At 59.4% G+C, this 25559-nt stretch overlaps 5 protein-coding genes across 5 annotated transcripts; 2 read left to right on the top strand and 3 right to left on the bottom strand.

Moving 5' to 3' along the window:
• Positions 1 to 64: 64 nt before the first annotated feature.
• ACA1_261440 (Poly(ADPribose) polymerase catalytic domain containing protein) lies at positions 65 to 3901 on the top strand (the record flags this gene model as incomplete). Its single annotated transcript, XM_004333689.1, has 16 exons — positions 65 to 119; positions 250 to 404; positions 514 to 589; positions 671 to 840; positions 948 to 1010; positions 1157 to 1333; positions 1424 to 1834; positions 1951 to 2122; positions 2249 to 2523; positions 2616 to 2708; positions 2802 to 2882; positions 3031 to 3119; positions 3205 to 3284; positions 3387 to 3484; positions 3558 to 3678; positions 3789 to 3901. The coding sequence occupies 16 exons, from the start codon at positions 65 to 67 to the stop codon at positions 3899 to 3901; spliced, it is 2229 nt and encodes a 742-aa protein (XP_004333737.1).
• Positions 3902 to 4168: 267 nt separating this feature from the next.
• ACA1_261430 (serine/threonine protein kinase, putative) lies at positions 4169 to 10750 on the bottom strand (the record flags this gene model as incomplete). Its single annotated transcript, XM_004333688.1, has 17 exons — positions 4169 to 5269; positions 5438 to 6218; positions 6371 to 6570; positions 6653 to 6811; positions 6918 to 7034; positions 7127 to 7386; positions 7500 to 7744; positions 7831 to 7978; positions 8054 to 8222; positions 8305 to 8699; positions 8779 to 9128; positions 9214 to 9527; positions 9623 to 9934; positions 10107 to 10241; positions 10337 to 10397; positions 10480 to 10582; positions 10678 to 10750. 17 exons carry the CDS (start codon positions 10748 to 10750, stop codon positions 4169 to 4171), a joined length of 4923 nt encoding a protein of 1640 aa, XP_004333736.1.
• A 778-nt stretch (positions 10751 to 11528) lies between these two features.
• ACA1_261420 (TBC domain containing protein) lies at positions 11529 to 13478 on the bottom strand (the record flags this gene model as incomplete). The annotated part of the gene is made up of 8 exons (XM_004333687.1): positions 11529 to 11600; positions 11651 to 11755; positions 11871 to 11984; positions 12307 to 12447; positions 12699 to 12827; positions 12928 to 13038; positions 13197 to 13302; positions 13387 to 13478. 8 exons carry the CDS (start codon positions 13476 to 13478, stop codon positions 11529 to 11531), a joined length of 870 nt encoding a protein of 289 aa, XP_004333735.1.
• A 454-nt stretch (positions 13479 to 13932) lies between these two features.
• ACA1_261410 (ubiquitinlike modifier activating enzyme 1, putative) lies at positions 13933 to 18384 on the bottom strand (the record flags this gene model as incomplete). Its single annotated transcript, XM_004333686.1, has 13 exons — positions 13933 to 14028; positions 14140 to 14280; positions 14381 to 14742; positions 14830 to 15090; positions 15178 to 15312; positions 15565 to 15847; positions 15922 to 16404; positions 16499 to 17035; positions 17115 to 17215; positions 17290 to 17473; positions 17566 to 17772; positions 17828 to 17962; positions 18142 to 18384. The coding sequence occupies 13 exons, from the start codon at positions 18382 to 18384 to the stop codon at positions 13933 to 13935; spliced, it is 3168 nt and encodes a 1055-aa protein (XP_004333734.1).
• Positions 18385 to 19203: 819 nt separating this feature from the next.
• Positions 19204 to 25464, top strand: ACA1_261400 (serine/threonine protein kinase, putative; the record flags this gene model as incomplete). Its single annotated transcript, XM_004333685.1, has 16 exons — positions 19204 to 19289; positions 19410 to 19470; positions 19585 to 19725; positions 19834 to 20142; positions 20235 to 20548; positions 20660 to 21012; positions 21081 to 21322; positions 21425 to 21568; positions 21643 to 21778; positions 21842 to 21992; positions 22053 to 22309; positions 22380 to 22639; positions 22704 to 22820; positions 22916 to 23295; positions 23404 to 24380; positions 24458 to 25464. Coding segments are annotated over 16 exons (4935 nt in total), but the record flags the coding sequence as incomplete, so codon positions are not given.
• Positions 25465 to 25559: the final 95 nt, after the last annotated feature.

Below are 25559 nucleotides of genomic sequence, written 5' to 3'. Positions count from 1 at the left end.
ACGCGTACCGCGAAGTCGATCTGCACATCGACAACGTGTCTCTGTACGATTGGATTGAAACAAGATGGCGAAGGTGGACAAGGAGGTAAAGGCCATCAAGGCCTTCTTTGAAGGCTCCAGTACTCTCGAGAGTACGTTTTATTGGCCTTTTGATGTAATAGTAGATCGATTTTGGATTGAAGCTCTTGCTTGGAATGAATTGGGAGGCGTGGCACTCATCAGAACTGCACATTTCATGTTTTTGTGTAGAATTGCGTTATGATGAAGATGAGAGGAACCTGTACTTTGTCTTCAGCACGGGCAAGCGAAAGCTGCGCTTCCAGTTCTATGTGCCCTACGGCTACCCCGACGACGCCTCGCCCGACGAGCGACCTCTCCTCATGCAAGAAGAGGGCCTCTACGACGTACAACTCCATTATATTACTTTTTCTCTATTTATTTCTATTTATTTCGAATTATTTGTTATATTGGTTCATTATTCTTGTTATTTATTTGTGCTCTGGGCTGTCGCAGGAGCTGGTGGATCAGGTCAATGACTTCTCGCGAGAGGGCGGTTCCCTGGTCAAGGCCGTGGAGCTCATGCACAAACGTACTGCTTGCTGCCCGCGCTGCTTTGAAACGCATGTGCGTTGTTTTGGTCTGACGTACGTCGTACCGCGGCCAACAATAGTGTTGTCGAAGAAGTTTGAGCTGAAGGGCTCGCGCGACGTGAGCCAGCTCAGCGGCGGCAAGGCCAAGGAGGAGCCCATGAGCGAGGACGAAGACGAAGAGGAGCCCTCGGCCTCCGAATCCGAAGAGGAATTCTATGACGACGAGGACGAAGACGGCATGTCCAACGGGGTACGTCCCTCACACGCACCCAGCACATTGCACGCATGTCGTCATGGTGGTGGACGTCAGCTCACTCACGTCTTCTTTCTTCTTGCGTTCTGCCTTGCTTCTCGTAGAATCCTCGGCTGCGCAAGGACGTAGAAGAAACCGAGGCCTACTTTGGCAAGGGCTCCGTCAAGGTACTTATCCACCCACAGCACACGCACACGCACACGCACACACGCACACACGCACACACGCACACACGCACACGCCGCCAGCCGCGGCCCCAGCGTGCGGTAGCGACCTGAGTTGGCTCACAACCATCGCCATGATTTGATGCCAGTACTTCCCCGAGCTGTCGATGGTGCGGCTGTTCGTAGACACCGCGTTCCTTTCGGAGAGCGTCGCTTCGGCGTTGGGCATCGACTGCCACATCCCGGTCAACATCTCGCTTCACTTCGGCGAGGAGTACCTGGCCTCGCCCTCGCCGCCCACCTTTGAAATCGACCAGAAGCCCAAGGTACACAACAACAACAACAACAACGTTCGTGCGCTAGAGACCTCCTTCATTAACCACACGACACACACGACACACACACGACACGCGCAGGCCGAGCAATTTGGCCTGCAGTTCCAGATCACTGAGATCCTGAGGAATTGGATCAAGCAGAACTGGAGGAAGAGCGAATACGCAACCTCGCTCTCCACCTCGTCCGGCGGCACCACCAGCAGCTTCAAGCTGCTCGGCTCCTCCTCTTCTTCATCTTCCTCTTCTTCGTCCTCCTCTGCGTCCAGCAGCGGACTCCTGGGCAAATTCTTCAACAAGAAGGGCCAGCCGCAAAAGACTTCGGCGCAGCCGCAGCCGACGACGACGGCGACGACCACCAAGGACGACGACGGGGCCGCCGATGCCGTCTACGAGCCCGACAAGAAGTGGCCCGCGCAGCTGAAGGAGCTCGTGGACATGGGCTTCGAGCGCGACGTCTCCATGTACGCTCTGCAGACCACCCACGGAGTCGTCGTACGTCACCGCCCCAACTTTTTTTTTTTTTTCTTTCTTTCTTCCCAGGCCTTCGAGTGGCCACTCCAATTAGTTGACCTTCGCCTTTCTCTCTTTTGCCTTCTCTCTTTGTGCAGGCGGAGGCGCTCAATATGTGCCTGGACCCGCAGCCGTGGTTCAAGGAGGAGGCCAAGAAGATGGCCAAGAACAAGGGGCAGGTCGTCACCCGCGCGCTCTCCAAGTCGCAGGCCTCCAAGAGCAAGTACAACTTCCTCATTTCGCTCGTCATCTACATCCGCTCCCGTATTGGTACGTTCAGTTCGCACACGCACACGCACACGCTCCACCGCACACGCACACGCACCATCGCACACACACACGCACGAAGAGATTGACTGACCTTCTCTCTCTCTCTCTCGTTGCTGTACTGTACAGCCAACTGCAGTAACTACTGCCCGATCTGCGACCACAAGCACGAGTGCGAGGGCCTCAAGCCCATCGTGTGCGCCAAGCCCGACTGCGTGTGGCGGTACGAGGAGCTGGGCCTGGGCGCCAACGTCAACGCCGAGATCGCGCGCGCGCCCGAGGTCGTCGATCTCATGATCTCCCTGGCCTGCGCCGGCGTCAACTCGGGCCGCGGCGAGACCATCCTCGAGCCCTTCCCCATGGCCGACTTTGCCCCCAACGGCACCAAGGACCTCAACCGCCTCGTACCCACCCCCTCCCCCCTCACACGCCCACAGCCCTCACTCACTCGCTCACTCGCTCACGTCGTGCGCGCGCGCGTGCGTTGCGTCGATAGAAATCGGTGCTGGAGGGACTGCCGTCGGTGACGGAGCTGAGCAGCGCCACAGAGATTCGTCCGTTCCTGGACCTCATCGACCCCGGCCCAAGCGTACGCGCGCGCCTTCCGGCCACCCCGCCCCCCTCCTCAAAAGCAATGGTGCTGACGTGGACCGGTTGGTTGTGGTGCCCACACACAACACAGGGCGGCAAGAGCTACTACCGATTGGTGCGCTGGCTGCTCACGTCGAACCGTGCGCACTTGGTCAGGCTCAGCGAAGAGCAGGTACCCACCACCGCCACGGTTTAACCCTTCTCTCTCTCTCTCTCTCTCTCTCTTCGTTCTTCGTTCTTTGCTCTTTGCTCTTTGCTCTTGCCACGGGCTAAGCTCGTTCTCTGATCGCTTGCGCCGCGTGTCGATGGCACATACACAGCAAATCAAGGAGATGGCTACGCCCTACCAGTACATGCTTCTCACCTCAACGCCCGAGAAGGAGGCCCGCTTCGTGCAGCTTAAGAAAAAGTACCAACCAACCAACCAACCAAAACCACTCTGCTCGCTGCCGTTCCTGGCGTGCTGACACGATCTTGGTGGGTGGTTGCCTCAGGCACGGCTCGTTCATGGCATTCCACGGCTCGCCCATGGAGAACTGGCACTCGATCCTGCGTAACGGCCTGAGGAACATGAGTACTGCCCCACCACTCCACTCTTCTTCTCCTTCTTTTCAATCTCTGGCTCGCGCACGTCAAGTGTGCTGATCAATCCCCGCACCACCACCACCACTTCCAGGTAACACGAAGAACATGTTGCACGGTGCCGCACACGGAGCGGGCATCTACCTCGCGCCCAACGCTGGCACCTCGCAAGGCTACATGCGCGCCGGAACCGTACGCACTACTACCATCGCACACGCACACAATCGCACACTCCACGCGTGCCAACAACTCGGGCGTGTGACAGGGTTGGGCCAAGAGCCAGTTCGGCTCCTCGCTGTCGTGTTTGGCCATGTGCGAAGTGATCGACCACCCCGACCTCTACGGTCGCGATCACAACCAGTGGTGTTACGTCGCCAAGGAAGACGGTTCGTGTTCTTCTTCTTCTTCTTCTCCACATCTGCCACGCGTGAACCTCTTGACTGACGTCAGCCTACCTTTCCTTCTTCTACTTCTTCTTCTACTTCTTTGTCTGCAGATCACGTGATGACGCGATTCTTCTTCATCTACAGCAGCACCAGCTCCTTCCCCACTGCGGTCAACGCGCGCCAGCTCAAGGTGCCCGACATGCAGGCCTTCAAGACCGCCTGAGCGCAGTCTCTACCCCCCGCTCAACTCTGCGAGTGAACACGAACAGCACCGGCAACACCAAGAATAAAGAAAGAGGGCTTGCAAGCAACAAAACAATGACAAGCAACGTCAATCAGGCGAAGAGCGAGTTGGTGTTAAAAGTTGTTGTTTGTGTTGGGACGCAGCTGGTCCAGCTGTAGTGGTACATGGTGACATGGTGTAGCAAGAGCAGAAGTAGTAGTAGAAGAAGAGGAATGGTGGAGGAAAGAAGAGGTGGTTTTGTTTTGTTTAGGGTGCGGCGATGTTGTCCTCGTCGCCCACTTGCGCGTCGAGGAAGGCGAGAACGGTCTCCATCTTGGGCCGCTTGTCGGCGCTGGCATGCCAGCACTTCTTCATCACCTTCCTGAACTCGGGCTGGCAGTCGTTGGGGATCTGCGGTCGCTTGCCCTCGAGCACGTCGAGCGACACGCCCATGAAGTTGCGCCCGGCATAGGGCTCCTTGCGCGTCACCACCTGCCACATGATGATGCCGAACGAGAACACGTCGGCCCGCTCGTCGTACTTCTCCCCGCGGATGATCTCCGGCGCCGTCCAGCACGGCGTGCCGCAGCGGGTCATGGTGGCGTTCTCCTCCTTGATGCGCGCGAACCCGAAGTCGGCCACCTTCACGTTCATGTTCTCGTCCACCAGAAGGTTGGACGGCTTGAGGTCGCGGTGCACGATGACCGGGTGGAGCGAGTGCAGGTAGTTGATGCCCAGCGCCGCCGACCGCAGCATGCGCATCTTCTGCTTCCACGTGAGCTTGATGGTGTTGTTGGCCAGGATGTCCCTGAGCGAGCCCTGCTTCATGAACTCGGTCACGATGCACAGGTTGGGCCGCTTCACGCACGCGCCGATGAAGAGGACGATGTTGGGGTGGTGGAGCTCCGACAGGAAGGCCATCTCCGCGCGGAACTCGAGCATGCGCCGCTCGTCGAGCTTCTGCTTGATGAACCGCTTCACCGCCACGTCGACGCCCTTCCACTTGCCGCGGTAGACCACGCCATACGACCCCAGGCCGACCTGCTTGCCGATCTGGATCTCGTGGAAGTCGATGATCCAGCGGCACAGGTTGGCCGACGTGAGGAAGGTGTCCTCCTTGAACATCATGCCCTCGCCCACCGCGGTCTGCAGCTCATCGCGCCGGCCGCCGTCGCTGCTGGCCGAGCCGCTGCCGCTGCCGTCGGCGACGGGGCGCTCCTTGCGTGGGCCGCGGTCGTCGCCGCTGGCGGGGGAGTCGCCGGAGCTGGCCTCGCCATCGTTGGTGACGCCGCCGAAGAAGCGGGACTCGAGGCCGGGCACCTTGAGCTCGTAGAGCTTGGCGCCGTGGGGCGCGTCGGGCATCTCGAACTTGCCCAGGCGCACCAGCCGCTTGCTGACGTCGGGCGCCTCCTTAATCTGGCTGTGCACGGCGTGGCTCAGCACGATCTGACCGCCGTGGGTCATGGCCGTGATGCGCGCCGCGGCGTTCACCACCGGCCCGATGTACTCCACCCGCCGCGTCATCGGGTCGCGCACCACCTTGGGCGCGCCCACGTGCACGCCCATGCGCACTCGCAGGCCCTTGAACAGCACACGGTCGTCGGTGTCGCCCCACTCCTCGGCCGCGCCCGGGTGGTCCAGCAGCGCCTCGGGCCACTCCACCTCCAGCAGGGCCTTCTGCACGTCGGCGCACCAGGCCAGCGCGTCGGCCACCTGCTGGAAGGCCATACAGAACGAGCCCTCGCCGCTGTTGCGGTTGTTGAGGAACACCACCTCGTAGCCCCGGTGCCGCTTGAGCGCCGCGCGCAGGGTGTCGTTGTGGAGCAGCGTGGCGTCGCGCATGGTCGCGGCGTTGAACTCCCAGAGCGAGGCGGCGCGCGTGATGTCGGTGAACACGATCGTCACCTCGCCTTCGGGCGCGCGCACGCCGCCGCCGCCCGCCGCCGCGTGGGCCGAGTAGTTCTTGGACGCGTTGGAGGCCGACGAGGAGCCGGTCGAGGTGGAGGCCTGGGTCGAGGGCAGGCCCCACGAGCCGTAGATGTTCTTCTTGGGCGGGCGGGCGTCGGCCGAGTTGCCGCCCGACGAGGTCGAGGTCGAGGTGGTCTTGGAGGTGAACGAGACGCCGCCGGTGCCGGACGAGTCGCCGTTCATGGACGACAGGCGGGTCATGACCTCGAGGAAGGTCGGGCGGATGGTCGGGTCCTGGTGCCAGCAGCTGGTGATCAGCTCCTCGAACTCCTGCGGGCAGGCGCCCGGGGGCTCGGGCATCTTGGGCCGAATGTTGTCCCTGATCACCGCCACCGCCACAGCGGCCGGGCTGCACACGAAGAAAAATAAAGAAATGTTATTCACATGTAATACAAATATTTTTTAAAAAAATCATGCATGAATATAGTAATAATTATTTAAGATATATAGAGAAAAGATATGAAGCTATGGAATGTTGAGAATGTGGGGGGGCAAGGGGACCTCATGCCAAAGTAGGGCTGCTCGCGGGTGAGGAGCTCCCAGAGGATGATGCCGAAGGAGTAGACGTCGGCCAGGATGTGGTCCACGTCGGGCGACTCGTTGAGGATCTCGGGCGCGGTCCAGTGCACGCTGCCGGCCACGTCCTTGTCGCCCTTGCCCTTGACGTCCTCCTTGAACTTGGTCAGACCGAAATCGCTCACCTGCTCGTACCAAAGCACGTTAGCCTCGATTCACTGCGTGTCGTGCGTGTGCGTGTGCGGCGTGTGCGGTGTGAACTCTCACCTTGACGTTCCACTTGGCGTCGAGCAGCAAGTTGAGCGACTTGAGATCGCGGTGCACGATGCCCGACGAGTGGAGGAAGTGCATGCCCTTGGAGGCCTGGTAGGCCATCTTGCCCTTGAGCTGGAACGGAATGTCCGGAATCAACTCGTTGTGCAGCAACTGTTACAGTTACACGTCACACGCGCAAAGAAGCGTCAACCAAACCGCACACGATCGAAAACGCACCACACACGCACACACACTCACAATTGCACACGAAACGTACGTCGTAGAGGGAGCCGAGGGTCATGAACTCCATGACGATGCACATCTTGGGCGCCTTAGTCGAGGCCGCCATGAAGAGCACCACGTTGGGATGCCTCAACGCCGTCATCACCCGCACCTGTACAATCATCACCACCACCACCATCATCGTCAGAGACCAGTTGTCGTCATGACCATCAGCGGAGTGATAGGGCGCGTTGTGCGGCGTACCTCGTCCTTGAAGGACTTCTCCATCTCCTTGGTGATCTTCTCCGAGGTCATGACCTTGACGGCCACCTCGGTGCCCTTCCACGTGGCGCGGTGGACCTCACCGAAGCCGCCGGCGCCGAGGTGCTCGCCGAGGTCGAGCTCGCCATAGTCGATCTCCCAGTCGTCGGACTTGTTGCCCTTGCGGCGGATGATCACCATCAGCACCACGATCAGCAACAGCAGTGAGCACAGGACAATCACCGCCACCGGGATCACCACGCCTGTTTAACAATACGTCGGACATAAAAGAACGAAGAATGAAGAACGAAGAACGAAATGGTGAGTCTAATCGGACATAAATGATGACACAAGGCAATGGGCTGAGCCAGCGTACCGAGAATGATTCCGAGCGGGCTGTCGGATCCGGAGACAAAGTCCTCGCAGTATGTGCCCTCCCTGTCGGGGTTGCACACGCACTTGTTGTTGGTGCAGACGCCACCGTCGCCGGAGCAGAGCTGGCCGTCGTTGATGCAGTTGGAGAGCTCGCTCACGGCCACCCCGTTACACGTGAAGGCCTTGAGCTGTTCGAGGAAAGAGCGGTTGATCGTATCCACGGTCGTCGGCACCACCATACCCTGTCTGTGCGTGTGGCGTCGTGTGCGGTGTGTCAGTAACCGTCGTGTGCGGTGGTGCATGTGCGCGTGCTGTGTGTGCGTGTACGGTACCGGTCAGCGTTCTGGAGTGCGATGGGATCAGTTTGGCTCCAGTAGAAGAAGCTGGCCAGAGCCGCAGCCTTGGCGCACTCCTGCATGCTCTCAGACCGGTACACAAACGAACCAAACGTCGCCAGCGGCCAGCTGCTCGCTCCCGTTCCTGTTTGCAGGTGCGCATGCGCGTGCGGTGAGCAACGGCTGGATGCGGCGCAAAGGAGCGAAGGAGAAGACAAACCGAGAAGGGCGGAGTCAAAGGCAAGGCCGGACCCGGCGCGGCGGCTCGGGTTGGTGGACACGGTCTGGCCGGCCACGTAGTCGTTGAGCGCGCTGGTGAGCGTGGTGACAGAGGCCTTGACCACATTGCCGGCCGAGTTCACCAGCGAGGCCGTTCCGAGGGTTCGTGTCTGTGCGCGACCGTCACTGTGAGCAATGCGCGATCGCACGCACAGGCACAGACGACATGCAACACACTGTGTAGGCGCTTACCAGCGTGATATCGTAGCCATTGGCGAAGCAGAATGCGTTGCTGGTGGCGCTCAGGGTGCTGATCATCTCTTCGGGGCTGTCGACGATGATGGACCTGCTCGGGCCGGCGCCCTGGACAGGGAAGGTGGCGGAGGGTCCGGGGACCACCGCCGCCTCGAACGCGGACACGGTGCGGGCCAGCACGGTGGTGAAGAGCTGGGTGAGGTCCGACGCGACCGAGGAGGTGATCACCACGATCGGCGCGTTGGGCAGCGCGGCGGCGGTAGCGGCGGGGTTGAGATCCTTGATGCGCTGATCGTTCCACATCGTAATCTGATTGAGGTAGATCAACGCGATGGTGTTGAAGTCGAGCACCAGCTCGAGTCCGCCGTCGGTCACGTTCTGGAGGTTGAAGGCTGCACGGACGTGGCGTGAGTGCTTCGGAGGTAAAATATCGCACATCGGAGCTAAAAAAACGTTGGTGTGGGCAAGTACCAGGCACAAAGGCGTAGACCGAGGAGGGCATGAGCGCGACGTCGGACATCTCAGTGTACCAATCCTCGCTCAGGCCGTTGCTGCTGATGCCGAAGTGGAGGTTGTACTGGCTCAGCTGCTGCTTGGCCTCAGTCGACGACGTCTGGTAGAACTTCATCTTGTTGGTGGCCGACGTGCGCGCCACGCTCCATGCTGTGTAGAGCGGTATCGGCGCGCCTGCGCCGACCAGGTAGGCCGTTTTGTAGGCCTGCTCGCCTCGGCAGCTGATACCGGCCAGCGCGTCGATGACTGCCTTGCGTAGGGAGACGTCCAGCGGTGCGTAGTTTGAAGTGGTGGCCACCTCCGAAGCCCTGTATGTGCACGTGGCGTAACATGGTCGGAGTTAAAACTAACAAAGTTCAATAACAGCTCTGAGCGCTTGGTAAGGAGACGCACGCGTCGTTGGTCTGCGTCCAGGCCACGAACTCCATCAGCTCCTGCACGTTGGAGCAGTCGGAGAAGGGGGTGTCCTTGTTGAGGGTGAAGTAGATGATGTAGGAGAGCGGCCACGAGTTGGTGCCGTTGGCGTCGACGACGTTGATGGTGAAGATGCCCTTGGAGATGTAGTCGTTGAACGTCGCCAGCGCCGATTGAACCGTTGATATATTGGGTTGGACCAGGACCCCGGCTTTGTTTATCATGTTCATGTACGGCACCTTGTACTCGACCGCGCCCGGCAGACTCATGTATGTCAAGCTGTTGGGTTGTGTCTGTTGCAATAATTTTTGCAGAGTCAGCTCTTTGCACCGCACACGACGCAACACGCGCACAACACCGCACACGCGCAAAGGACGTTGGTCCGTACCTGGAGGAATTCGACTTTCGTATCATCAAAGACGCCGTTCTCGAAACTCCTGCCCTGCAGGGCCGGCGTCATGTTGGCCCACAAGTACTGGGCCGCGTAGAGGGCGGTCTTGAAGTCGGGGCTGAAGCTCTGGAGGGCCTGCTTGACCACCTCGGCCACGGAGACGTTGTTGTCCTCGTGGTAGCCCAGGATGATGGGCGCGAACGGCAGCTTGTCGGCCACACTGGGCGGGTTGCGACTCTTGATGCGGGTGTCGTTCCACACCGTGATATTGCCAGCCCAGATCAGACCCAGCGTCTCCCTGTCGATGACCTACAACATTTTACATCGTTCGGAGTTAAAAATAATCGATGCGCAGGTCTTGTTTAGGCCAGTAGGAAACAACAGAAAAATGGCCATAGTAAAAGACAATACACGTGTTACTGAGCAATATGAGGAGGCCATCTATCAGACCTCATTGAAAGGAAGGGCGAGGTAAACGTACCAGGGCGGGGTCGTTGGGACCCAGGGTGGAGATGTTGTAGGCCATAACCAACGCTTGGCCCACAAGGGGGAACTGGGCCAGGCCGTAGAAGGTGATCAGCTCTGGCGGCACGCCAGCGTCGAGCGCCAAGTAATCCTGACGACCGGGTTGGGACCCATTGGTGAGACCAAGAACGAAAGGCGAAGACCGGGGGGGGAAGGGAGAGAGAGAGAGAGAAAGCGAAGCCTTACCACTTTGCCCTGGATGTAGAGAAGGGTGGCCGGGTCGTTGCCCATCGGGCTGTAGGCTTGCCTGTACATCGAGAAAGGGATTGCGGGGGGGGGGTCAGAAGAACGAAAGGGAGGACAAAAGACAGAAAAGAGAGGAGGCCTACGAGACATCGTCACGGGTGTACTGGTAGGTTTTTGCCCACACGTCCATCACGTCGACGGCATTCGGACTTCCAGCCCCGATCAACTGGACTCCGTGCGCCGCCCCTGAATTGAGTTGAGGTAGGGTGGGTCAGTGGCGTTCGGTCGGTTACAAAGAAGCGAAGACGAAGATGGAAATCGAAAAAGGGGGGGGGGCGTACACTGCGCCGCGAAGCAATGCACCAAAACGAAGCTGAGCACGAGCGTCGCAAGAGTCCGCACCGTCATCACCATGTTTGCCGGCCGCGCCTTGTGTTGTCGGTTGTGTGTGCTTGCCTCGGCCGCGTGTTGAACAAAGAAGAAGAGGAGGACCGGTACGGAGAGAGTTCAAAAAAATCGCCTCGGAGCGCCATGGTGATGAAGAGGCGACTGGGGTACGTGCTGGTGGGGCGCATGGGTGATGGACCAGGTTGAAGGGCCACGCTCACCCCTCCGGATTTGCTGCCATGTCCCGATCGGGCGCTGCATGGCACGATTGGTTCCCGTTTTGGCTCCGCCTGCTTTCAACCAACCAATCAGACCGCGGGAAGACTGGAATGTCGCGTTTTGGACTGCGAGACACACCGGAGTTAATTGATCACCCGGACAATGTGTGTTGGCAACCGACACACCGACGCTACATAACATCATAACTTACATTCCTTGTTTGCGATTGGCCGCTGGTCGGGTTGCAAAGGCGAAAATAGCATTTCGTTGTTACGGCCAACCTCATCAACAGGCAACCGTGTCGAGCACATGGTCTTTGAGGGTTCCCTGAGCTGGCGAACAAGGCGCCACCAACACCGGGGTCGGTGCGCACTCCTCTCACTGCGACGAATGGCCGGAAGGTCCGTGCGATGATCCCTGCGCGTGCGCGTTCTGCGTTCTGTGCGCGTGCGTCATCAGGCGCTCCGATGTGCCCGAGCGAAAGTCAAGCACCAAGCACCCAGACACTTCACCCCACGTAAAGCTTTACTCTGAATGGTCGATTGCTGATGGCGGCGCGATCAGTGTAGGGAGAGGGGGGGGGGCACTACCCGGGTCCCTGTTCCTTGTTCGCCGACACTAACTCGACTCCCTCGCGCTCCTTGTGGCACAAGGACCGCTGGTTAGAGGGTGGCTGATGAAGGGGAGGGGTGGGTGTGGGGGTCGCACCAGGAGAGCGCGATGCTGCCTGGAAAAGTGGTGCGCCTTGGACCTGACTCGTGTGCTCATCTTCGCGTATCGCTTCATCAGCCTCTCGACGTCCAGCAGTTCACCCTACGAACAAAGAACGTACCACGTAAGCGCACACGCGCGTGAGAATAAGAACACATCAGCTGCGCGCACGCGGACGTTCAACATTGATTGATTGCGTAGTGCGTGGCAGCGGTACCCGCTCGAGTTCGGTGTGCAAGAATCGTAGGATTTGGTCCATCTTGAGCGTCTTGATGTGATCCGCCAACAGCCCCAGTAGGGCGATGGTCATAATGAAAAGCGCGTCAAAGCCCTAAAACAAACCATGACGACACACACATGACACACATGACACACATGACGCGCGGCATACGCCCTTGAGTGAGCTCAGGAGCAACTCGGCGGAGTCAGGAGCGGGGGACGTACGTCGACAACGAAGGCGTCGAAAAAGCGGACGACCGCGGAAAAAGGTAGGCTGTGGGTGAACAGCGTGAGGAACCACCGCGCGGCAAACATGTTGGTGTCGATCTCCTCTGTACTCTGTTGGAGAGGTGCCACAAGGCGAGGCGTACGCGGGCCTCTGTGAGTACAAGGCATCGATGATAGTGGTGATGATACCGGCGATGACCACGTACAAGGTGCCGGGCGAGGTCGGGCAAAAAGACGGCCAGGAGCCGGTCCAAAACGTGGAGGCACTGCTTGAGGCCGAGTAGCGAACGCACGTACAGCGGCTCCAAGTTGCGGTCGAGGGTTAATCGCACAAACACCCAAAAAGCCTGCAAACCACCACCACCGCCGCCATCATCAGTCGTGTGTGCCGTGTGTGCCGTGTGGTGGCCCGTATGGTGGTGTACCTCTTCTTCGGGCATATGCATCAAGAGAATGGCTGCGATGGACATCATACCGCCGCAGTAGCCCACAGTTGGATTGTACACAGAGTAGGCCTTTTGATCGATCAAAGTGTCAGCTCCCATTCGAGTTCGTAACGCGCGAGGTGCATGTGCGGTGTGTGCGGGGTCGTAAGTACCAACAACAGGTTGCGGAGAGACTGCTGGCCCGGGCTATGCGCATCCTTGAAAAGCACGTGCTGGCGAAAGGTTCGGGGCAGGTCCCTGCCGATCCTCTCCACGCACTGGCTCTCTCCGTCGAGCATTGCCTGAAGACATGAATGTAAAGCATGAGGCCCCACACACATGCGTGCGTGTGCGTGTGCGTGTGCGGTGGTGCGTGTGCGTGTGCGTTGGAAGTTGGCGAACCTGGTAGCAGCCGGGTCCATGCGCGGCGCGCAGGTCTGCGGACAGCGTCAGGCGCTGCCAAGCCTGGCCTCGGAGGGAGTTCGGGATGCCCTTCAGCGCGAGCCTTCTCAACTGCGCAGCCCGAACAGTGAGATGATTGAATAAGAGGAGCACGAGGCTTGTGAAGGAAGTGCGTGTGAAGGAAAGAGGATTCGTGTGTGTGTGTGTGTGTGTGTGTTGCACGTGCGGTGGCTACATGAGAGAGAGAGAGAAGAGGAAAGGAAACGTACAGTCTTGATCTTCCAGTGGTGCTTCTCCCATGACCCCAGCAGCTCGGCCCACTCGGGCTCGCGCTTCGCCTCCTTGCGCCGACTCACAGCCTCAGCTTCGGTCTCGCTGCGCGTTGGCACGGGGAACGGGTGAATACACGGCCGCACCATAAGCAGGCGAAGAAGTGGAGGTGTAGAAGGTGAAGGGTACCTGCTGTGCTGAGCAGGGCAGACGAAGCCAAACCGAGCGTGCACCCAATTGGCAGTACTGTTGCCGGCAACAGCGAGCACTGCCTCTTCCATATTATCCTCTCACCTGCCTCTTCCAGAACCAACAACACTCCAAAATGTCAGAAAACGCTCCCTTGTTGTTCATCTTCACAAAATCTTGGAGCAAGCAATTCAACGAATTCAAATCCTCCTCTTCCTGTACCTGGCTTGTTGTCTCTAACAGGCAGTGCCCATAGGTTGCCTTCGCTCTATTGCCTTCCATACCGAGCAAAGTACTTCACAGTCGTGGCCGACAGGCCAAAACCGTTCCTTGAACACTGTTCTTTGCTTGCTTCCGCCTTCACCAGTTTAGCCCGAAATTTCGCTGTTGGCGCTGCGCCAAATACCACGCGTGCCATCACGAGGCAGCCAACAACAAGACGACGAAGAGAGAAAACGCGAGGATGCGTCATGTTGCTGATGTTTGTGGTTGAACACAACGTGAAGGCACTGTGCCCTGACATCAATGCCGCCTGACTGACTCGCCTTACTTGAACTTGAGGATGACGGGATCGGGGATCTCCACGTCATTGCCCTCCTCGTCTTCGGTCAGGACCACAATGTACATGTGCTTGTCGGTGTCCTGTGGGGCAGAACGAAACGAACGTCAGATCGTTGCATCATCAAGACGAAGAACAAAGCCCGATGTTGATACAAGAAGGAGATGATGATGATGATGAGACGGGAGTGGTACCTTGAGGTCGTAGGAGGGGACACTCGTGCGCACAAACTCGGAGATCTTGGTGCCGAGACGGTTCTTGTGGTTGGGGAAGTACGGGTTGTACACGAGCGTGGTGCCGCAGCTCACGCTGGTCACCTCAAGGTTGTGCTTGGCCTGCAGACACACACCAGCCATCAAAGTGTCAAAAAACTTCCCATTAATTCGACACGACACGACACGACACGCAACACGACACACAACGTGGATTACGCACCTTGAAGAGATCGAGGAGCTGCTGGAACGTGATGTCGCCCTCGTCGATGACGAAGTTGTCCCACAGGGTCCAGCCCTCGGGGTAGTACTTGAGGCCCTTGGCCGGGTCGGACTTGTTCTTGGTGCAGGGCATGGGCTCCGACTGGACGAACGAGGGCAGCGCCAGGTTGACGAAAGAGTTGCGGTAGCGCTCAATGGGCACCGACGCGCCCTGGACGACCTTGTACAGCTCGAGGCCCACGAGGCCGGTGATCATGGCCGTGGTAGTGGCGATGGCCGGGATGATGCGACCAGCGATCTTCTTGGTCTTGTGGAAGTCGGCCGGCTGGATCTTGTAGTTGGCCGCACGCAGGTTCGACGCCTCTGTAGTCCCATGCAGGCGTGGGCGTAAGCAAGGGTGGAACTAACAAGTTCACGTACGAACGCAAGGGTGGTGAAGGGATGACGTACGGGTGATGAAGGAGATGTGGTAGTTGGAGTCGTCGTCCTTCTCGAACTGAGCCGGCTCGAAGCAACGACCGCTCTCGCCGACGGGGTACTTGGCCTTGTCGAGTTGGCCCAACTCGGCGATCAGGTTGGCGACCTTCTGCTCGTCGTCTTCGGCTCCCTCCTCGGTGGTGTCGGTTTCGCCGGACTTGATCTTGACTCCCTGCTGAGGGGAGAAGGGAGGCACGTGCACCTTGCCCACCATCTCCTTGACCTGATCCTTATCTGTGCGGAGGCCGGGACATCAACAGTGTCAGAACCCAGAAACCGGAACGAACGAGCCAAAGCTGTATAGGCGAGGAGTCGCGTTACCCCTGACTTGCGGGACGTGGAAGTTGAAGGCCAGGAGGTTGGCAGCGGCAATGATGAAGTCCAGGTGGGTGGCGTTGTTCGGGTCGAACTTAAGAGGCGTGGGGGGACGCTTGGGACCCGACCAGAAGGGCGCGCCTGCGTGATTTAAAGAGAGGATGAGTAAACCTTCTTCCACAATCGAGTGTCAACCACAAAGCGAGTGACTCTCTCGCATTGTCAGACTCGGCCTTAGGTCCACATTGAACTAGTTTGATATTCTTGTTGTTATTTTAATAGTTATTATTGTTCAGACTATCTATCTTCTCCTTACGGATCATCATGGTTGGAGGAGAGCTCCTGCTTGACGAACGGTGGGGACGAGCACATGAACCAAGAGGGAGGGCGTACCGGTGGAGGTGGTGGCATCGAGAGGGAAATTGTAGAGCAGCTGGGCGATGGTGTTGTGGAATAGCTCCTCGAACTGCAGACGAGCCCACTCAACGCAAGTCTGGAAGTCGGCCTTGCCGTAGTTGTACAGCTTCAGCAGCTGCAGGCACGACTGAAGCCTCTCCTTCTTGGCCGCGTAGGACTCGACCTGCTTGATCCTGTCCAAGAAGTCGCTGCCCGAGACCCAGTTGTTGGCGTCCTCGACGGCGTTGGTGAAGTAGCCCGCGAACTTGTCACGCCCCCACTGTTGACGAAAAAACGTTCGAAGGGTGAGCAGCTCATTTGAAATACGAGCTTCGGGGACGCGTCGGTGTGTACCTCGATGGTGTGCTCGATCTGGTGAGGGAAGTTCTTGAGGGTGCACATGGGGATGGCGGTATCGGGAGGGTCGCGGGACGAGCCGTAGGACTCGGTCATGCGGGGGACGATGACCTGCGAGTTGGCCTTGGTGCCCAGGGTACCGGACTCGAGGAGCGGCTTGAGGTAGCGCACGCACTGCGAGTCAACGTAGAGACGAGCCTTGATGTTGTCGAGGGCGTTGACCACGAGGTCCTGGCCCGACCAGAAGGTGTCATTCCAGGTGTCTTCGGTGTCTTCGCCCACGGGCACCTCCGAGGCCTTGATGCGGAGGTTGGGGTTCATCTTCTTGGCGGCGGCCGAGGCGCAGGCTGACTTCATCTTACCGATGTCCGAGTCCCTGAAGAGGAACTGCCTGCTGAGGTTGCTCTTCTCGATGTTGTCCATGTCGGTGAGCGAGAGCAGGCCCTCCTCGCCCGCGGAGATGCCCATCAGCGCAAAGTTCTGTTTTCCGTGAGCGCGCGACGGCAAGGCAAGAGGTGAGTAGGTGCGTCTGAAAGCTCGTGTTATGGAGTGGAGGGGAGGGGTGAAGAAATACCTTGAGGAACTCGCAACCAAGAGCACCAGCACCGACCAGGAACAGCTGGAGGTTACCCAGCTGCTTCTGGAAGTCGGTGCCAAAGACCGCGATCTGGCCGTCGTAGCGGGTGCCTTCGAGCTTGGGCACGCTGACGGGCTGCTCGGGAAGGCACTCAAGCGAGTCGAAGTAGAACCACTGGGTGACGGGGTTGAACTTGCCCGTGACCTTGATCACCTCCTGGGCCACGATACCACCGACAAAGGCGGCCATCGGGTTGAGGTTACCGCGAGCAGTGAGGGCCAGCTTGGAGATGAGGTTCTCATCGATCTCCTCGACCTTGTGGGTGCCCTGATTGGCGTTGGCGTTGAGGTCCTTGGCGATCTGGACGACCTCGGCGGCGTGCTCGGCATTGCCGGGCTCGGGCAGAGCCGAGTGCTTGGCCTGGAACTTGTGCAGCGCCTGGAAGCCAAAGTGCAGCTGCTCGGCACGACCGAACTTGGCAAAGTCGGAGATCATGAACTCGCCCGGGTGCTCCAGCGACTCACGATAGGATTTCTGATTGAGTGCATTGCGTTGGGGCGCGTAAGCTTACCGTGGAAAACAAGACAGGCTGCAGGCTGTAGAGAATACGTACGAAGGACACGTGCTCCTCAACCTTGATCTGGTTGATCAGGCCACCGCCGCTGTAGGGCTGGAAGTTGGTGGTGTCCAGCTCAACCTCAAGACCGTAAAGACCTAAGCGTTGACCAACGGATTGAGTCAGTCACCGGTGGCGCGCGTACATAAATGTCACACACGTGGCCGCGTACCCTTAGTCGAGAGGACCTTGACGGCGGCGAGGGGGCTGACCTCCTTCTTCTCGCCAGCCTCTTCGCTGTCCCTGTCGGGATTGTTAATTTCCACCATGCCCTTGACCTCGCAGAACTCGACGTAGTCGCCCTCGCCCAGACCGTGAGGCTTCTCCTCGTGTGTGGTGATCACAGCAGGGTTGCTCTGTAGACACGTGTAAAGCAACAGACGCGTCAGCATGCAGTCGTTCAGCGAAAAGGAGCTGTTGGAGACACACAAGCGAGCATTGTGCGTACGTTGGAGATGGAGGTGATGATGGCCTGCCTGGGCTCCTCGCCAGTCTTATCGTAAATGACGTGCTTGGGTCCGAAATCAGAGAAGACGCTGCAGAAGAGACCGCGGATATCGGCCTTGATGAAGACAATGGCGGGGTCATGCGCATGGCAGTACTCGCTGACGTGCAGCAGCTTCTCCTCCGAAGTGTAGTCGACGCACACCACGACCTGAGACACGACGGGGTCAGACCAGTGGTTTGAGAAGAAAAGAAGTGAACGTTACCTGGAACTGGTTGAGGTAGTCGTCCGTGAGGGGCTCAGTGGAAAGGTTCACTTTGACGTAGGGATTGAGTTCGGCCAGCTTGGCTTTGGAAGCCTCAGCTCGGTTCTTTCCAATATCCGCCTCAGTGAGGTAGAACTGTTCAACACCAAAATACCAACAGATTAGACAGACGTACTTCGCCGCAGGAAGCATCCATCTTTGACACAATTCATTGAAACAATAATTCAAAGAGTACGCTCGCGTGCAGGTGCCTTTTTTCCTCAATTTATGCAACCGATTATAGCGCGAACGATATGGGGAAGGGCGATGCGTACGTGAGAGGAAAGATCGATCCAGTCGACCTTCTCAGTGTCGTGGATGGTGACAACACCCAGACCAGTGAGAATGAGGTTCTTGGCGATCTCGGCACCGAGGCCACTGATGCCCGAGATGAGGACCTTCAGGCCCATAAGCTTCTTCAAGTTGCCGGCACCCAAGATGGGGATGATGCGAGACATGAGATCAGTGTCCACACCCTCAGAATCGGTGCTCTCCTTTACAATCACCGGCTTATCCATTTTGTGAGGTTCTATCGTATATCTGCAGTCATGATGCGCATTGAGTCAGTGAGGGTCCATTTGTGAGGTTCTTGATACTGCGGTGCGGTTCTTCACTCGCCACCTCACTCTGCTGCGCTACCACCAGGCGCAAGTACAAGCAACACTAACCTTTACAGACGAGATGTGTTGGATTGATGGTGATGTGCAGCTGGCGTGATCGATGTGTGCCTGCCTGTTGGGCGATAAAGTGGCTTGCGGCGGACGCACAAAGAAAATGGTGTCCGGCAGTAACCGGGCAGAATGACTTTCCGTTAAATTCCTTCTGCCAACCAACCAAGAAAAAGGAAACCATTTTCCTTTTCTTTTCCTTGGGCAGAAAATGGTGCTGCCAAGTCGGTACGCACATCTGCCCCCCCAAGCCCTCCGGGTTCGAGCAGTGAGGTGCCAGCGGAACGTTTCTCCTTCGAGGGCGACGACCACCGGTCGGCGTGGTCCGCAAGGATGAACAAGCAACTTTGGACGAGAGCAAGCGCAGCAGTTCTTCCGCGGTCAGGACCAACGACAGTGGCGCCAACACGCAGCGAGAAGGCTCTTGGCACGGCCAATGGCCACGCGGGGATCTGTGACGCAAGCGGGTGAACGGCTGCATCATTGTCCCAAGAGCACTCTAGTCCAACCACTACACTAGCAGCAGCAGCATTCATGCTGCGGCATCACACCTTCGCGCTCCTTGCCAGCCTCCTTTTTGTCCAGTGGTTCGGCCTGTTGGGAGGTTTGTCTCGCCCACTACGCTCCTCATCATGTTGTGGCTAGTGCTAACGTAGCGTTGCAGCTCTGCAGTTGAACGGTGTGGGCGGCCTCACCCACACGAGCATCTATGAGACATGGGCCAGGGACTACCGCTTTGTGCGCGACGACATCAGGTACTTCACCCCAGCCCTTCTCTGCACAGGATCCTGTCCTCCCTCTGTTCTTTCTCACCTCCATCTCGCCCTCATCTCACCTCCATCTCTGCTCTGCTCTCTCTGTCTCTCTTTGTCAAGCCTTGTCTACCAGGGGATGAACGACACCGACGCGATGACCGCGTACACAGCCGGGCTAGCGGTTCGTGAGCGTTGTTGCGCTATTTGTATCACCCGGGCCGCGCAGGTGACATGCACTGACGGGGTGGACATGTGTGGGTAAATGCTGTCGTGGTCTGCCGGCGCGCACGCGCAGGACTTCTGGAGCACCGACCGAGCCATCACCGCCGACGACCTGCCCGAGATCGACCAGGTGATCCAGTTTCCCGTCTTCGCCCAGGCTCTCGTGATAGGCTACAACGTGCCAGCAATCGCCTCCGCCGGCGATCCCAACCTGGTATGCTTACACCACACAGCACACTTTCACAATTGCTGCGGCTATGTAATACTCTTGTTTGCTATGTTAATGCCATGTTGTCATGTCAATGTTATGGTCTTTGTGCAGGTGATGGATAGGGAGACAATAAGCCGCATCTGGACCGGAGCGATCACGATGTGGAACGACAGCGCCATCCAAGCGCTCAACCCGGCCGTAGCCGCCCGGCTGCCGGCCGAACCCATTACACTGGGCTACGGACCCGACCACCGGCTGGCGATCATGAGCGTGGCCAAGGCCGCCTTGAGCAGCTTCAGCCAGGAGTTCCGCACGGCCATAGCCGAGGCCAACGGCTCGTTTGCCCTCATGGCGCCCGCGAGGGAGGGCCGAGCGTTCGACGCCGGCTACAGCAGCTCGCTTCGCATCGAGTGGATGCGGGTACGTTGCACACATCTTGTCTTGGGTGGCCACATCGAGCTCCAAGGCTAACGATCACTTACCTCCTTCTTTCATTTCTCTTGCCCATGAAGGCACACCCCAACTGTCTGCTGTTTCTTCGCTATGCCACGGCAGTCGGTGGTGGCGTGCGATTCGTGCGTATTATCAACAAGGCCGGGCGCCAGGTAGAGGCGAATACGACCTCGGTCCAAGCGGCCATGGCCGCCCACGCGACCCAGTTCGCCGAGGGCAATGTGGTCGCGGACATCACCGACGCCGAGGGCCTGGCCTCCTGGCCGTTCGCCTACATGAACTACGTCGCCGTGTGGAAGAACTGGACCACCTTCGACTGCACCAACAGCCAAGAATTACTTGGCTTCCTTGCCTGGATGCTCACCAATGACGAGTACGGCGACAGACCAACACACACACGCACACACACACGCACACACACACACACACACACACACACACATTCACGCACACGCACGCACACGCACAATCTCACACCGAGCAGGGCCTCGCAGGTGGTGGAAGGCATCAACTTCGTGCCACTCGACTTGAGCGTGCGCAAGAGCGCGCTCGAGCTGCTCAACCAGGTCCAGTGCAACGGAGAGGGGGCCTTCGGCAAGGACTACCTCATCGGCACGGGACCATCGCTCTCGGTCTACACCTCGTGGGCCGTCGCCAGCGGCGCGCAGGAGGGCGCCACCATCAAATTCTACCTCTCCAATTCGCTGCTGGCCAAGAATCGCATGGCGACCAACAGCGTCGACTTTGGCGCCACGAGCAACGGCCTCTCCGAGGAGTGGTACGCTTCGACCGAAGGCTTGGCCCTGACCCCAGTCGTCGTCTACGCATTCGCTCCAGGTACATATACAATCAATGCCATTGGCCCATATTATACCATAACATATTGACCATTTTATTGCATGCAGGATACAATGTGCCGGAGGTGAACAATATGATGCTGGTGCTGGACTTTGAGACGATCGCGTCGATCTACCTGAACGAGATCACTATGTGGAACGACCCGCGCATCCAGGCCATCAACTCGCCCGAGGTCGCCGCCGCGCTGCCCGCGCAGCCCATCACCGTGATCACGCAGTCCATCAGCTCGGCCATCACCCAGCTGCTGACCGAAATGCTGAGCGCCACCGTCCCGCGCTTTGCCGCAGCGGTGCGTGCCTTCGTCGAGCTGATGGCCTATATGGCCAGGTCGCCGCCGATAACTGACTATGCCTTCACACGTCGTGTGGCCACTCGGTGCTTTGCCTTGCAGGTGGGCGCAGCGGCCTTGGTGCAATTCCCTGTGGAAGACGCGACCAACCGCTCGGTGACCACTGCCGATCTCGAGGGCGTCATTCCGATCTTGTCGTCGCGGCCCTACACCTTCGCCTTTTGGGACTACCAGGACCTCACCCTGGTACCACCCCTCGTGCCCCCACAGTAGGGCTTTGTACGCGACTGACGGCGCCGCGTTGCACTCAATGTTCCCAGACGCGGGGTGTAGCGACAGCGATGATCATCAATCCAGCCGGCCGTGCGGTGAGTCCCACCATCGAGGCACTCCAGAGCGCGCTCCACGACTACGCAGACACGCACACGAACCCCCAATACGCGGGCATCTTGCTGGGTGCGCTCCTCCCCCCTGGGAATCTTGGGGGGCAATGGCCTGCGCTAACCCGACCCGACGCAGGCGCCAGCGAGGGGAGCTGGCCACTGGCCACGTTCGGTTCCTTCTTCTACCGCCAGTACAAGAGCGGCGGAGATTGTTCGAAGGCGCGGGCGCTCGCTGACTTCCTCTCCTGGTCGCAGACCAACGCACTCGCACAGAAGATCGCACACAGGTGAGGCTTTTTTTGTGCGCGTGCGCGTGCGTGTGCGTGTGCTCACATAAGTCGTGACAGACAAAAGTTTGCGCTGGCTACGGAAGATGCGAGGCTCATGCGACGTTTTCTGGCCCAACTGAAGAACCTGACCTGCGACGGCGTTCCAGTGAGCGATCTGTACAACTGCATCGACGCCAACAACCTCGAGATCTGTTCCAGCGCCGGCGTGTGCATGCGCAACGAGTGCGTGTGCGACAGCGGCCGCAGCGGACACTACTGCGAGAGCTTCCTTACCGACCCCGCCAGCAGCGACAGCATTGCCCCACAAATCGCAGGTACGTACCGGCCTCGCATGCGTGCGGCAGTGGTGTGTGCGGTGGATGGTGACCCGATCAATGTGTGCAGGTGGGGCGGTGGCGATAGGACTCGCCCTGCTGTGCCTGCTGTGCGCGTTTATCGCGGTACTGGTGGTGGTGACCAGGCGGCGGCGGCGGCTGGACGACGACTGGGAGATCGACTTTGACGAGGTGGAGATCGGCCCGCTCCTGGGCGCCGGCGGCTACGGACAAGTGCACAAGGCCGTGTGGAAGGGCACCGAGGTGGCCGTCAAAATGATGGCCTCCGAGAAGATCACCAAAGACATGGAGAAGTCCTTCAAAGACGAGGTACCTACGCCCCAACCTCTTTGGTCGGTTGGTCTGTTGGTTTATTGATGACGATGATGGGCAGGTGCGGGTGATGACGGCGTTGCGGCACCCCAACGTGGTGCTCTTCATGGCGGCCTCGACCAAGCCGCCCAAGATGTGCATCGTCATGGAGTTCATGGCCCTCGGCTCCCTCTTTGACGTACGTCTCTTTTGTCGTGCGTGTGTCGTGCGTCGTGTGTCGTGTGTCGTGTGTCGTGTCGTTCGAAAAACTCATGCGCAGCACTGTCTGGCCAGTTGCTGCACAACGAGCTGGTAGGCGACATCGAGTTCGCGCTCAAGGGCAAGATGGCCTACCAGGCGGCCAAGGGCATGCACTTCCTCCACTCGTCGGGCATCGTGCACCGCGACCTCAAGTCGCTCAACCTGCTGCTCGACGCCAAGTGGAACGTCAAGGTGAGCGACTTTGGTCTCACCAAGTTCAAGGCCGATCTCGACCGCCACCAGAACAACAACCGCGGCAGCGGCGCACGCGACGCGCTGGGCAGCGTGCACTGGATGGCGCCCGAGGTGCTGGCCGAGTCACCCGACGTCGACTTCGCCCTGGCCGACGTCTACTCCTTCGGCGTCATTCTGTGGGAGCTCCTCACCCGCCGTGAACCCTACCAGGGCATGACGTACGCACACACGCACCGCCGCACACATTACCGAGTTTGTGCGGCTGCGACCTAATGTGTGCTGTGTGTGTGCCGTGTGTGTGTGGTGTGTGTGTGTGTCGTGTGCAGGCCGACGGCGGTGGCTGTGGCGGTGATACGGAACAACGCGCGTCCGACGACGCCCGAGCGGGCCGATGACGATGATGAAGGTGATGACGCGCCCGAGGAGTACCGAGACCTGATGACGAGCTGCTGGGACTCGAACCCGGCCCTGCGCCCGACCTTCCTCGAGGTCATGACCCGCCTCGCCGCCCTCCACGAAGTCGGCTCGCTCCGCTCATCCCTCCTCGGCAGCCCGTCGTCGCCCACCACCACGTGCCGACTCTCGTCCGCGTCGTACGACGATAGCGACGACCGCTACAGCGCCGACTCGTCCGATACCGACCGAGGCTCGCCGACGCGCTTCGGCCCAGGCCTGGTGAAGTCATCGGCGTCGCCGCCGCTGCCGCCGCTGCCGCCGCCGGTGGGCGACGTTACGATCGTGTGCACGGACGTCAGCCGCGCGGCCTCGCTCTGGGAGTTCGACGCCGAGGCCATGCGCGACGCCACGATCCTGCACAACCACATCCTGCGGGCCGCGCTCGAGCGGCACTGCGGCTACGAGGCCGTCGGCTGTGGCGGCGGCGGCGAGGGCTCGTTCTGCGTGGCCTTCCAGCGGGCCGCCGACGCGCTGGCCTGGTGCGCCGACGTGCAGCGGGCGCTGCTCAAGGTCGGATGGCCCGAGGCGCTGCTGGGCCACCCGGGCGCGGGCCGGGTGGTGTTCGATGCAGATGACCGGCGGCAGCAGCGTCAGGTGGTGTTCAAAGGCCTGCGGGTGCGGATGGGCCTGCACGCGGGGTCGCCCAAGGTGGTGCGCGACCCGATGACGAGCCGGGTGGACTACGGGGGGCCGGTGGTGGACGCCGCGGCGCGGATCACGGCCATGGCCCACGGCGGCCAGGTGGTGCTGAGCCGCTCCGTCTACGACCAGCTCAGCGGCGCCGGGACCGACGCCAAGGCCCGCACGCAACGCCTGGGCAAGCATGTCGTCGGCAGGTCGACAAAAGGTAAAAGAATGCACGGCACGACACGCACGACACACATGACACTCACGGCACACACGACACACGCGCCGCACACGCAGCGATGGCGCTGTACGAGTTCAAGGTGGAGGAGCTCGAAGGACGTCAGTTCGCTGGCCTCCTGTCAGACAACGCGGCGGCGGAAGAGGCCGATGGCCGGGGTCGGCGCCGGCACAGCGATTCAAAGACTGGCCACCACAGGGAAGAGGGGGAGGAGGAGGCGACCTGCCTGGCGTCGGCCAACCTGTGCCGCTGGATCATCGACTGGCACGAGGTCCAGGTGGGCCGGCAGGTCGGGCTCGGGTCGTACGGCGTGGTCTACCGCGGCAAGTGGAAGGGCGTCGACGTGGCAGTCAAGCGGTTCATCAAGCAGAAGCTCGACGAGCGGCGCATGCTCGAGTTCCGCGCGGAGGTGGCCTTCCTGTCGGAGCTCCACCACCCCAACATCGTCCTCTTCATCGGCGCCTGCGTGAAGAAGCCGAATCTGTGCATCGTGACCGAGTTCGTGAAGCAGGGAAGCCTCAAGGACATTCTGGCCAACAACGGCGTCAAGCTCACGTGGAAGCACAAGCTGAAGCTGCTCCACGGCGCCGCGCTGGGCATCAACTACCTCCACTCGCTGCGGCCGATCATCATACATCGCGACCTCAAGCCCTCCAACCTGCTCGTGGACGAGAACATGAACGTGAAGGTGGCCGACTTCGGGTTCGCGCGCATCAAGGAGGAGAACGCCACGATGACCCGCTGCGGCACGCCCTGCTGGACGGCGCCGGAGATCATCCGCGGGGAGAAGTACGACGAGCGGGCCGACGTGTTCTCGTTCGGCATCATCATGTGGCAGGTGGTGACGCGCAAGGAGCCCTATGCCGGGCGCAACTTCATGGGCGTGTCGCTCGACGTGCTCGAGGGCAAGCGACCGCAGATCCCCAACGACTGCCAGCCCGCAGACTTCATCAAGACGATGACCCGCTGCTGGCGCGCCGAGCGCGACAAGCGGCCGCCCATGTCCTCGGTGGTCGAGATGTTGGCCGACCTGCTGGGCCATGACCCTCTCGCCCACGCCACTTGACCCGTTGGGGGACAAAAGTGTATCGTAATTCAAAAATAAGAATAAGAATAATTATTTATTAGAATTAGAATAATTTTTTACATCGTGATACAAAT

This window comes from Acanthamoeba castellanii (genome assembly GCF_000313135.1).
Source record: "Acanthamoeba castellanii str. Neff unplaced genomic scaffold scf7180000084769, whole genome shotgun sequence".
Lineage (NCBI taxonomy): Eukaryota > Discosea > Longamoebia > Acanthamoebidae > Acanthamoeba > Acanthamoeba castellanii.
The sequence above is the reverse complement of the archived record's forward strand: the minus strand, read 5'-3'. Positions and strand labels throughout refer to the sequence as shown.